Source organism: Myotis brandtii, unplaced genomic scaffold, assembly GCF_000412655.1.
Source record: "Myotis brandtii unplaced genomic scaffold, ASM41265v1 scaffold1373, whole genome shotgun sequence".
NCBI classification, from domain to species: Eukaryota; Metazoa; Chordata; class Mammalia; order Chiroptera; family Vespertilionidae; genus Myotis; species Myotis brandtii.
This window is the reverse complement of record NW_005354889.1, coordinates 348,193-359,103: the sequence shown is the minus strand read 5'-3', so window position 1 is coordinate 359,103 and position 10,911 is coordinate 348,193. Positions and strand designations below refer to the sequence as shown.

The following is a 10,911-nucleotide window of genomic DNA, read 5'->3' as shown; positions in this document are numbered from 1 at the left end:
GAAGTGGGCGAGGCTTCAGCCCCTCGAGGGGCGGGCTCGGCGCGGAGCTAGAGCCCAGGTTTTCCCGAGGGGGCGCGGTCAGAGTGTACGGGCTCCGGGAGGGCTCCGGTGGGGGTGGAGTCAGGACCTTGCGGGTGGGTGCAGTGGTTCTCAACCTTCTGGCCCTTTAAATACAGTTCCTCATGTTGTGACCCAACCATAAAATTATTTTCGTTGCTAATTCATAACTGTAATGTTGCTACTGTTATGAATCGTAATGTAAATATCTGATATGCAGGATGGTCTTAGGCGACCCCTGTGAAAGGGTCGTTCGACCGCCAAAGGGGTCGCGACCCACAGGTTGAGAACCGCTGGTAGGACTTTGAGTTGGGCGGGATTCGAATTTTGATGGAAAGGTCTTGGAGCTCGAGTTGTGTTAGATGGAGCCTGGCAGTTGGTTCTCAGGTGGGCGAAGTTCAAAGTCCGCAGGGGACTGGGTCTCAAAGTGGGTGGAGATTATTCTGGAGCTAGAGCCAGGGCCCTAGGTGGGCGGAACTAGAAAGAGGGAAGGTTTTTTTGTTTGTTCTAATCCTCACCTGAGGATACTTTTTCCGTTGATTTCTAGAGATAGCGAAAGGGAGAGAGAGAGAGAAACATCGATCTGAGAGAGATATATCGATTGGTTGCCTCCCGTGGGCGCCCCTACTAGGGCTGGGGAATCGGCAACAGAGGTACCTGCCCTTGACCTTGAAGGGGAATCAAACCCGCCAAGCTCTAACCATGGAGCCACCCGCCAGGGCCTAGAAAGAGGGAGGATTTGAAGCTGCAGGAGCTCCGTCCCTCTCCCACTTATCCCCCCCCCCCCCCCCCCCCACAGGAAAAGCTTTTTGGCCCAGGTGGGTGTCTGGCAGCACACCTAGATTGCGCCACTCCCTTTCCCTACTTTTAGGCTTTCTCTGCACAGAACTCCAGGCTGCCCGCCTCCTCCGCCTGCACCACCAGCTGGATCCCACCCCAGCGGTGCCCCCATCCCATGGGGAAGGGGCAGAGGAGGGAGCTGGCATGGTTCGGGAACTGATCCTTATCCTCCAAGCCCTGGGGCTGCTCAGACCTTCGCTGGGGACCCTCGCCAGCAGGCTGCTGTGGGAGTTGCATGCCAAGGTAGAAAGCAAGAGTCCGAGCCACCGGTGGTCTGGGTCCTCAGGGCTTTAGGAAACTAGGGTCCACAGAAAATTCCCACAGTTTCTTACAGTCAGTCAGCCTCTTGAATCCTTCTCCCATCAGGTCTCAGAGCTTCTGCCTTCCCTGCCCTCAGGATCCCTGCAGCCCCTTCTAAGCTACCCACTAGACGCACCCAGATGGGTAAGACTATGGCTGTATGCAAATAGTGTCCTCATTCAGAGATGGGGTGAGGGGGACCTCCTGATATGACCAAGACCTTTCTCCCCAGGAAGCATTGGAGTCCCTGTGCCAACGCCTGGGCGATCAGTACTGCTGCCGCCGTAGCCTCCTCCTAAAGCGCCTGGACCTCACGATATCTGCATTCCACTGGAGTGATCGGGCAGAGGTATGGGCATAGGACCCTGGAAAGATCAAGGAGGCCCAATGGTGGGAGCTACCCCTGCAGGGAAGAGGAACAAGGGCCAGGAATATTACCCTCTTGCATGTTCTGAGGTCCAGGACAATGTAGAATCTTGTGAGGTTGGGGTCCTAGAATCTCAGGGCCTCCAGGACATTCTAGAATTCCCAGCTCTGAGTTGGGAGTGTCTTCAGAGCTATACCCCTTATTTAGAGAGGTGGGAAGTGTGACCCTGAGTGAGAAAGAAATGTTTCCAAAATGAGAGATTCCCACCTTGATTGGCTCTTGGGTACCTTCTCCATGTTCCCTCACAACCCCCAGGCCCAAGGGGAGGCCATGAAGGCAGTGCTGATCCCAATTCGAGAGACTATGACCCCAGAATCGGATGTCTCCATTGCACACATCCTGGCTGCCCGAGCTGATCTGTCTCGTCTTGTTCCAGCCACAAGCAAGGCTGCCCGCCAAGGGACCATCTGTGCCATCAACAAGGTGGGCATCTGGGGTTGGGGAAGGGCACTAGCATCTTTGGCCTTCAAACTAGCCTATCAACCTCTACCTTGGCCCAGCTTTGTCCTCTCCTCTGCCTGGTTTCCTAGCCTCTGGATTCATCACCTCTAATCCACCCTCTCCATATAGCAGTTGGAAGGATATTTCTAACTCAGAAATCTGGCCATGTCCCCACCTCGCTAAAAACCCTCCTATGGCTCCCCAGTGCCTTTCAAACAATCCATCTGAGCCCCCTGCCCACCTCTCTAGCTTTGGCTTAAACTCCTCCCCCAACACCTCACTCTATTATATTAGTTTTCAGCCATTTTAAAAGCAAAAATACCCTCTGTTTAAATGATTATGTATTTGGCCTCATATCTCTGTTTAAATAGTCTTATACTTATGTGAATAAATACTAGGGAATAAAGTCTAGCACAGCAAAGAGGTAAAATTTAAGAAAGTTATTTGCTTTAAGGAAATATAGTAAGTAAGTAATATTATAGGTGATGCACAAGTGATGGATATTTAGAAAAACACATGCTGCTTTTCTGGAAATGTTATGCAAAGGCCAAATATAAGATAAACATAAATTGAGGTGTCCTTATTACTATTGGTGTGGACTTGGACCTCTGCCATCACTCTGTTTTATTTCCCTCTTCCTGAGGCCCCTGGAACCCAGTTTGAAAGCTCCAGGCCTGTATCTTCCACCAATCCAACCCCCTAGACCAGCCGTGGGCAAACTACGGCCCGTGGGCCGGATCCGGCCCGTTTGAAATGAATAAAACTAAAAAAAAAAAAAAGACCGTACCCTTTTATGTAATGATGTTTACTTTGAATTTATATTAGTTCACACAAACACTCCATCCATGCGTTTGTTCCGGCCCTCCGGTCCAGTTTAAGAACCCATTGTGGCCCTCGAGTCAAAAAGTTTGCCCACCCCTGCTAGACACTCCCACCCATTATACCTGAATAGTCAACATCTGCCCTTCCTTTTTTTAAATTCATGCTGTTCCCTTGGCTCTCTGGCCCCCTTGTTCAAGATATTTTTCTTCTCTGAAACTAAAGTCTAATCAACTCTCAGGTGCTTATGGGCAATGTGCCAGACCGAGGGGGACGTCCAAATGAGTTGGAGGCTCCTATGCCCAGCTGGCAGAGCAGAAGAGAGAATGGAGGCGGGTGGAAGGCAGGCCGCCACTGCTGGGGCGATAAGAAGAAGAAGAAGAAGAAGAAATAAAGGGGGACTGGGTCCTCTATGAGATGCTGATACCATTGGTAATCTCTGGGAAGTCAATTTGAGGGTGTTTCTTGGCACCTGGCACCCAGGCGCCACATCTCCTATTCCTGAGGCCCTAATTTTCCCCCCTTCTCCGCCCCCCCCCCATCCACCATTTAACATCAAGGACCATGTTCTCTGGAAAATAAATTTAATTTATGACAGCTGTGGACCTATCTCTGGGGGTGGGGGAGGGGGAGAGGGTGCACAGGTTTGAGGAGGAGGGAGGGGGTCTCAGTCCCTTGGATCTAAATAGGCTCCTGGTGCTTTGACCCTCAAAGTCCTTTGTTCTTCAGCAACACATTTTTCCCTTCCTGTGGGCATGGGGAAAGAGCATGCAGGCATTGAACAAACATTTATCAGGTACCCAATATGTGGCAGCTCTGTTCGCAGCTCTGTTCTAGGCTCTTGGAATAAAGCAGTGAAAAGCACAGCCCCCGTCTTGCTGGAGCTGACATTTCTAGTAAGGATGGGCAGATATTCAACAAGAGAAAAAGGTAAAATGTATAGTTGCCAGATGAGGAAAGGATTTTGGAGGAAAATAAAGCAGGAAGGTGGGATCCGGAACCATGGGGAGATTGAAACTTTGAGTACGATGAGGGGTGGCCTCACTGAGGTGACACTTGAGCTAAGTCCCAAAGAGGGAGTCATGTGGGCCTCTGGGGAAGTGTTCTAGGCAGAGGAAACAGCCAGTGCAAAGGCCCTGAGGTAGGAGTATTTTGGCATGCTCAGGGACCATTGAGGCCAGTGTAGCTGAAGCAGGATGGGAGCGGGTAAGTGGTAGGAAGTATTAGGGGCAGACTGTGTGGAGTGGGCTACAGGGAGGACTGTGGCTTTTAACCTGAGTGAAATGGAGCCACATGATCAGACTCGAGTGTTCACTGGCTCCCCTTTCTATCCCTTCTTGAGCCTTCTCTCCTGTCTCTAGAACCCCAGTGTTTGGGACTCTGCCCTTCTCTCCCGTCCCCCTCCTGACCCACGCTGACTGTCAGTGTAGCACATTGATCAGAAGCTTCTGATTTAGAGGCAGACAGAAGACTTGGGTTTGAGTCCTGCCTCCAACACTTAGGAACTCTGCCACCTTGGGTGAGCAGCTTAACCTCACTGAGCCTCAGTTTCTTCATCTGTAAAATGAAGACTTAAGGAGTTGGTAAAATAATAGTAAGATTAAATGTATCCAACATGGAGCTGCACAGTTAACTAAGTGCAGGATAAGGGAGTACAATTAATAGCTACTCTGATGCAAAAGAAGAAAATAACTTCCCGATGTCTAGGAATTTGGCTTGGAGGACTGGATGGGTGGCGAGGCCATCGTTGGGAGGGGAACCTGGAAGGAAGAAGACATTGGGTGATATGGGGGTGGTGGTGTATGATGTCCAGAAGATGTTTCACTGCCAGCAGTACCTCACCAGGCTTTTCTCTCTCTCTCACTTTTTTTAAAAATATGGAACGCTTCACGAATTTGCGTGTCATCCTTGCGCAGGGCCATGCTAATCTTCTCTGTATCGTTCCAGTTTTAGTATATGTGCTGCCGAAGTGAGCATCTCTCCAGACTTTTGTTAAGTGGATGAATGAATGTCCCCTGTGGACATTTTTTAACCCAATCTCAGAGTCTCTGCCTTTGAATAGTAGAATTTACTCCATGACATTTATTGTAGCTCCTGATATATTTGGCCTTATTATTGCCATCTTATTATTTTCTTTATTTTTTTCCTCCCTAAAATCCTTATCCTGTTCTGCTAGTGGCTACCCCTTTTCCCCATCAACATACTGAAATTTCTGTTTTTCTAACAACAGTAAAAATTTACCAGAATCTCCTACCCAAGTAATTGAGGATTTTTGCACAGTTTTACTTTCCCGTGCTTCCCCAAATCTGTTTGGGTTCCCCAGGCAAGTGAGTTGGTCTTCCCGGTATCCACTTGGGGGTCAGGGGCAGTTTCTCCTCACCGTGTCTGGTTCCCAGGAAGAGTGTGGGGGCTCTGTCTGGGTCCAAGCATGGTGAAGGTGGCACTCCGTCTCAGGTTCCAGGGCGTATGTGTAGGAAAGACTGTCCTCAGAGCCTGTTTTGAGGGTATGGGTGGGAGGAATGTGGGTATGTTGGGAAGAGCTTCATGACCTTGGGATTAATCCCTATGTACCAAGCCCCCTTCCCAGGACTGTACACCCCGGATCTTACCACAGCTGGCACGGGGCGTTGGTGTGGGTGGGACAGGGGCTCCTGAGGGGCTCATATCGCCCTTGGGCCCTGGCTTCCTACACTCCTCCTTTACTCGGTCTCTGCAGTGTTTGTGGCAACACAGTCCACAGTCTGGGGGAAGGCAGCAGTTAGTGGCCAAAGGCCCAGTCCACGCCCCCATTCTTCTGGGCTGCAAGTCCTGAACTCCCTCCCCCCTCACTGATGTCCCACTTACCCCGACAGCGGTAGCCTTGCTTGGTAACACCCCAGAGCTAGGAAGAGAAAGCAGAATAGGTTACCAAGGCTAGGAGAGGCAGGGCTGTGGATGGGGCGGGGCTCTTTGGAAGTGTGGAAACCATCCAGGTTTTGGAAATTCTCAAGGCTAGGTAGAGGTTTATGTGGGATGAGGATTAAAGGAATTTGGAGGTTTACTCAAGTTTGGGGAATCATCTAGGGCCTAGATTCTAGGCCAGTGATGGCGAACCTTTTGAGCTCGGCATGTCAGCATTTTGAAAAACCCTAACTTGCCCTAACCAGTTTGGCTCAGTGGATGGAGTGTCGGCCTGTGGACTCAAGGGTCCCGGGTTCGATTCTGGTCCATCCCCAGTGGGGAGTGTGCAGGAGGCAGCTGATTGCTGTTTCTCTCTCATTGATATTTCTAACTCTCTATCCCTCTCCCTTCCTCTCTGTAAAAAAATCAATAAAATATATATTTAAAAAAAACAAACAAAAACCCTAACTTAACTCTGGTGCCGTGTCACATATAGAAATTTTTTGATATTTGCAACCATAGTAAAACAAAGATTTATATTTTTGATATTTATTTTATATATTTAAATGCCATTTAACAAAGAAAAATCAACAAAAAAATGAGTTCGAGTGTCACCTCTGACATGCGTGTCATATTCGCCATCACTGTTCTAGACTATTAGAACTGGGTCAAATTTGGAATTCTGTGGGCAGGGATTGTGTCTGTTGTGTTTCCTGCTTGAGCCCAGACTGTGAGGAGCTAGGACACTCAGAAGATGGGCCCCAAGGATGATAGTGGGCTGAGTGCTCACGAAACCACTGCAGCTGTCACAGAAGGTGGGCTTGCGGAAGGTGACCTCATGGAAGGTGTGCAAGAAGGCCAAGCCTAGCTTGGAGCAGATGGCACTGGCCCGGAGAAGGTATCCCGTCAGCTCCTCTCGGCTGAAGGAGCCACTCCTGGGGGCAGAGACCTCACTTCAGTATGACTTGCCCCTTTCTCCCAGACCCTGGGATCCTGGAAACCCGGGTATCCTCATCTGTGGGGGCCTTAGGAATCAGAGCACTTACTCTTGGCGAGGGGGTGGGTGAAGCCCATGGCAGGCAAAGGGGAAGTTGCCTGAGAGTCGCTCAAAGTCCTCAAGAGAGATGGTTCCTCGGCCTTCAGGGTCATAATTCTTGAACACGGACTTCAGAGGAACATGGGAAGGGGAGAGTAAGGCCAAGTCATGATCCCTTCAGTCTTAGGGTCAGGGCTATACAGGTAGCTTCCTTCTTGGCCCCCAGTAGCCGGGCCACAGTCCCCTCCTTACCTCTACCAGCTGCTCCACATGCAGACCCAGGGTGGCCCTGTCGGGCTTGGGCATCACACCAGGGGCCCACTCCACCACCAGGGGTGGTTTGAAGGGGGAGGATGGCTGGGGCAGGGACAGAGGGGCATAGTTAGTCAGTGCATAGGCTTGGGCTGGAGGTCAGAGATCAGGGTTCGGGTCTCACCAGACTCTTGGGACAGCGAGGCTCCCGGGTGTAAGAAAGCTCATAGATCTCGTCCTCCGTGTAGAAGAGATCCAGGGAAAGCTGGGGGTGGGCAGGGTGTTATAGACCCTTTGTCTCCATCCTCCTACCTACAGCCATTGCCCTGCCTGGGCCTCCATTCTCCCCCTCTTCCCAAAAGCCCCCTCTTCTCTGGGGACCTGGAAGGTCTTCTCTCCCACTGAGACCTATTTGTTCTTCACAGCACCTGTCCCCTCGTACAGGTATGCTACTTTCTCACCAAGGCTTTTTTGGGATCCTATTTAAAAGTGCAAACCCCTGCTCCTTTCCATGCCATTTTCTGCCTTAATTTACTCTATCATACTTATCTAAAAGACCATATGATTTACTTATTTGCTTTGTTTTATGGGCTGTCTCCCCCACTAGGATGTCGGCCCCACAAGAACAGCCCCTCCCCCCTTTTTTTCTGACTTGCTCACTGCTGTAAACCTAAGTGCCTAAAGTAGTGCCTGGCTCACAGTGGGTATTCAATAAATATTTGGGCTGATGGCCTGTTAGAGTCAGCAAAGCTTAGAACCCTTGGCACCACTCATATTAGGGCGGGGCCAGCTTCATGGGCAAGCCCCACACTTAGAAGGGCCCCCATTTTGTTTAGTGCCCTGTCACCAGTCTTGAAAGTCTGAAGAATTTGGAACAAGGAGCTCTATATTATTTATTTGTATTGCAACTGTAAACCTACTTTTGCCCACCCCTGTATATATGAATCTCCAGAATCCCACACTTCCAACCTTAGGACATAGTGTAGTAGTTCACATATGTTACACACGTGGGTTCTGAAGCTGGCCTGCCCGGGTTCAGATCCAGGTTTTACTGCTATGGGAGAGTGGGCAAGCGACCTCCCCTCTGTGGTCCTGTTTCCTAATCTGTAGAAAGCGTGATAAGGGTCCCCACCTTGGAGTTGTAGAGTGTTTTACATGGTGCCTGGCCCAGAGTAAGTGATCAATAATTATTACTAGCTTTTTGCTTAGATTCATAGTATGTTAAAGCTTGGAATTTTGGACTAATGACATGAGAAGCTCAGAACCTTGAAGTTCAGAAGTGTGAAAGCCCAAGGCAATTCTGGACCTCAGATCAATGGATACTTGAGTTGCTGGGGGAATGGGAGGAAAATGCATAATTTATGTGGAGCTCACTGTGTTCCAGGTACTAATTTAAGCACTCTATGTGAATTATATTATTGATTGGTTCTTCTCAACTACTCTTTGACGTGGGTCCTATTATTCCCATTTTGCAGATAAGGAAACTGAAGCCAAGGGGCTAAGTGACTTGCCCAAGGCCACACAGCTAGGAAAAACAAAACAAAACAAAACACCTAGAAGCTCTTAAAGCCCAAACATCCCAACACTATTCTCTCCTGGCACACAGCCCTTCACCCACCCAGGATCCCAGGCTCAGCCTCCTCGGCTGGGGCAGGGCTGCTCACTGTAAGCAGATGCAGCAGGTCCTCATTGGCACTGCAGGGGGGATGCTGCTTCTGAAGGGCTGCCAGTTCCTGCAGCCGTAGGTAGAGGCTGTTGAGCTTGGGAAGGTGCAGGCGGCCATCAGGTAACCTGTCTGGCTGTGCCTCATGCAGGGACACCAGGTCCTTGAGGTGCACACCCAGCACAGGCAGCCGGAAGCCCATACAGCCAGCCCAGGCTCGGCGATAACAGGCATAGTTGTTGTGGGCAGCGAGCAGCTCAGTCAGCTCCAGCAGGGCCTATGTGGGAGGCCATGTTGGGGAGAGGGTATCATGTTATCGGGGAAACCAGGTTCTGCTCCCTTAGCCCCCTGGAGGGGTGTATCCTAGCAGCCCCCTGTGTGGGCTCCTGACCCCAGGGGCCCAATGCCATTTTTGGACACTTCCCCAAACCCCTCTGTGTCCCACATTGGCCTCAACATCTTCTCAAATTTGCTCTTTCTTGGGTCCCCAGGCTAGAGTGATTCTTCCAACACCTAAGTCTGATCATGGATGTTGCATCATTCTCAAATGTTCCCTAACTCCCCAGTGCCCTCTGGATAAAGCCCAGACACCTTAATTGAGATTGCAAGGTTCACCTGGATCTTCCTCTGAACATCATCTGCCACCTCCTGACCTCAGCCACACACCAGACTCATGAATGACTCACTTTCCCCAGACATTACCAGGATCCCATCCCATGCTCCTCCCATGGGTGGCCCAAATGTTGGCATTCTTGGGGGCATTGTTTTACTCTGCACCTGGACTGCAAGTTCTCCACTAGCACCTTTCTCATCTGTCTCTCGCCAGTCCTGCTCAGGACTGGGCACACAGTAAGAGATGTCAGCATGACAGGTGGATGGGTGAAGAGGGAGGAAGAGTGGCAGAGGAGAACAGAGCCTGGGGATCTGTTGGATTTGGATGAGCAAGGTCTCCAGAGCCCCAGGGATAAAGGGGGTTGGAGAAAAGTGGGAGTTCAGGACCACTAGAATTTTTGGGAGGGTAGTGGGGCCTCACCTTGGTGCTGTCAGGACTCAGGTGGGCATGGGAGTCCTTGAGCCTGGAGATGGCACTGTGACACAGGCCCCCAGTGACTGCCATCAGTGTGTTGAAATTCTGCAGCTGGTGGAGACTCTAGGGAGGCCGATGCAGAAGTGATGGGGGTCACATGGAGCACGGATAAGTTGGGGGTTCAGATGACAGCATCCCAATTGAAAGTACCCAGTTGAAGTTGACGTCCCAGGCATGTGTGGGTGTGGACCAGTATGGGCATCAGACAGGTGAGATGTGTCAGGCAGGAGTGGGCCACAAGCAGGTATGTAACAGACTAATGTGAGGTCAGAAAAAAAGTGGAGGGACTCAGTCAAGTATGGGGTGTTGGACTAGACAGGTGTGTGTCAGACAGGTGTAGGTGATTCAGACAGATATCAGGGTGTCAGGAACCTGGAGGTCTTCACTGCTCTGCGAGTCAGATGTGGGGAGAAAGAAGGTCGGGCTCTGGGCCAGAGTTAGAACAGGGCAGAGGTGAATGGGGTCAGAGTGATATAGAGGGGTCAGGTAGAGACAGGTGTGGGGTCAGCTGGCCATCAGGGAGAATTTCCTCGTCCTCCCCTTTTCCAAGTTTGAAGGGCGCAGGTCGCTGCGAGGAGAACGTGGAACCAGGAGGAAACCCGCAGGCAAACCCAGAACCGCAGGTCTAAGCAGCCCAGCAAGGGAAGCAAAGGCGCAGGGAGAAGCCAGAGGAAGGGTGTGGCTGCAGGAAGTACGCAAGGGGCGTGGCCACGCTAGGGGAAGGAGGGCTTCCCTTTTCTCTAGAAGGGAGGGAACGTGTCTGCAGGGGAGGAGCGTGGCATGGGGCGGGGCAGGGAGAGACTTGACTTGAGGGGAAAGGATGTAGTCACTATTCCCGAACAGGCGGCTGGAATGATTCTAGGGACTGGGTGGAGGATGACGCAGGGGTGGAGGGCATGAAAGAGACGCTTTTATTGCCTTGGAGACAATATTCGGGTATAGGGCTTGGAAGACGGGGCCAGGAGGGATGTTGTCAACTGCCAAGTTTAGGACCACGGGGTGGGGCCAGGGAGGGTTGGATGCGGTGATAGCAAGGCCAAGGAACCAGGGCTGTCACAGTCCGGGTAAGAACCACCAGACTGAGACCTGGGGGTGGGGGTGGGAGGTGG

The 10,911-nt window shown here is 51.1% G+C and overlaps 2 protein-coding genes and 1 long non-coding RNA gene across 4 annotated transcripts in view; 2 read left to right on the top strand and 1 right to left on the bottom strand.

Moving 5' to 3' along the window:
* The window catches only part of FAM98C (family with sequence similarity 98, member C), a 4,109-nt gene extending 628 nt beyond the window's left edge, over nucleotides 1–3,481 (top strand). Inside the window, exons 2-6 of the mRNA XM_014535084.1 lie at nucleotides 929–1,140; nucleotides 1,264–1,341; nucleotides 1,430–1,546; nucleotides 1,880–2,047; nucleotides 3,126–3,481. Of these exons, the coding sequence (XP_014390570.1) occupies nucleotides 1,042–1,140; nucleotides 1,264–1,341; nucleotides 1,430–1,546; nucleotides 1,880–2,047; nucleotides 3,126–3,278 (615 nt within the window). The 5' untranslated portion in view covers nucleotides 929–1,041 and the 3' untranslated portion in view covers nucleotides 3,279–3,481. The remainder of the gene's footprint in view (nucleotides 1–928; nucleotides 1,141–1,263; nucleotides 1,342–1,429; nucleotides 1,547–1,879; nucleotides 2,048–3,125) is intronic.
* A 100-nt stretch (nucleotides 3,482–3,581) lies between these two features.
* Nucleotides 3,582–10,911, bottom strand: part of RASGRP4 (RAS guanyl releasing protein 4) — a 13,672-nt gene continuing 6,342 nt past the window's right edge. For both annotated transcript variants that reach the window (XM_014535082.1, XM_014535083.1), the window contains exons 8-17: nucleotides 9,749–9,865; nucleotides 8,717–8,992; nucleotides 7,237–7,317; nucleotides 7,053–7,157; nucleotides 6,811–6,929; nucleotides 6,555–6,699; nucleotides 5,729–5,765; nucleotides 5,494–5,625; nucleotides 5,265–5,377; nucleotides 3,582–4,644 (exon numbers count right to left, since the gene is read on the bottom strand). In XM_014535082.1, the coding sequence (XP_014390568.1) occupies nucleotides 4,588–4,644; nucleotides 5,265–5,377; nucleotides 5,494–5,625; nucleotides 5,729–5,765; nucleotides 6,555–6,699; nucleotides 6,811–6,929; nucleotides 7,053–7,157; nucleotides 7,237–7,317; nucleotides 8,717–8,992; nucleotides 9,749–9,865 (1,182 nt within the window). In that variant the 3' untranslated portion in view covers nucleotides 3,582–4,587. The remainder of the gene's footprint in view (nucleotides 4,645–5,264; nucleotides 5,378–5,493; nucleotides 5,626–5,728; nucleotides 5,766–6,554; nucleotides 6,700–6,810; nucleotides 6,930–7,052; nucleotides 7,158–7,236; nucleotides 7,318–8,716; nucleotides 8,993–9,748; nucleotides 9,866–10,911) is intronic.
* The window catches only part of LOC106725116, a 2,443-nt gene continuing 1,382 nt past the window's right edge, over nucleotides 9,851–10,911 (top strand). The window contains exon 1 of the long non-coding RNA XR_001360987.1: nucleotides 9,851–10,011. This is a non-coding gene — a long non-coding RNA (uncharacterized LOC106725116). The remainder of the gene's footprint in view (nucleotides 10,012–10,911) is intronic.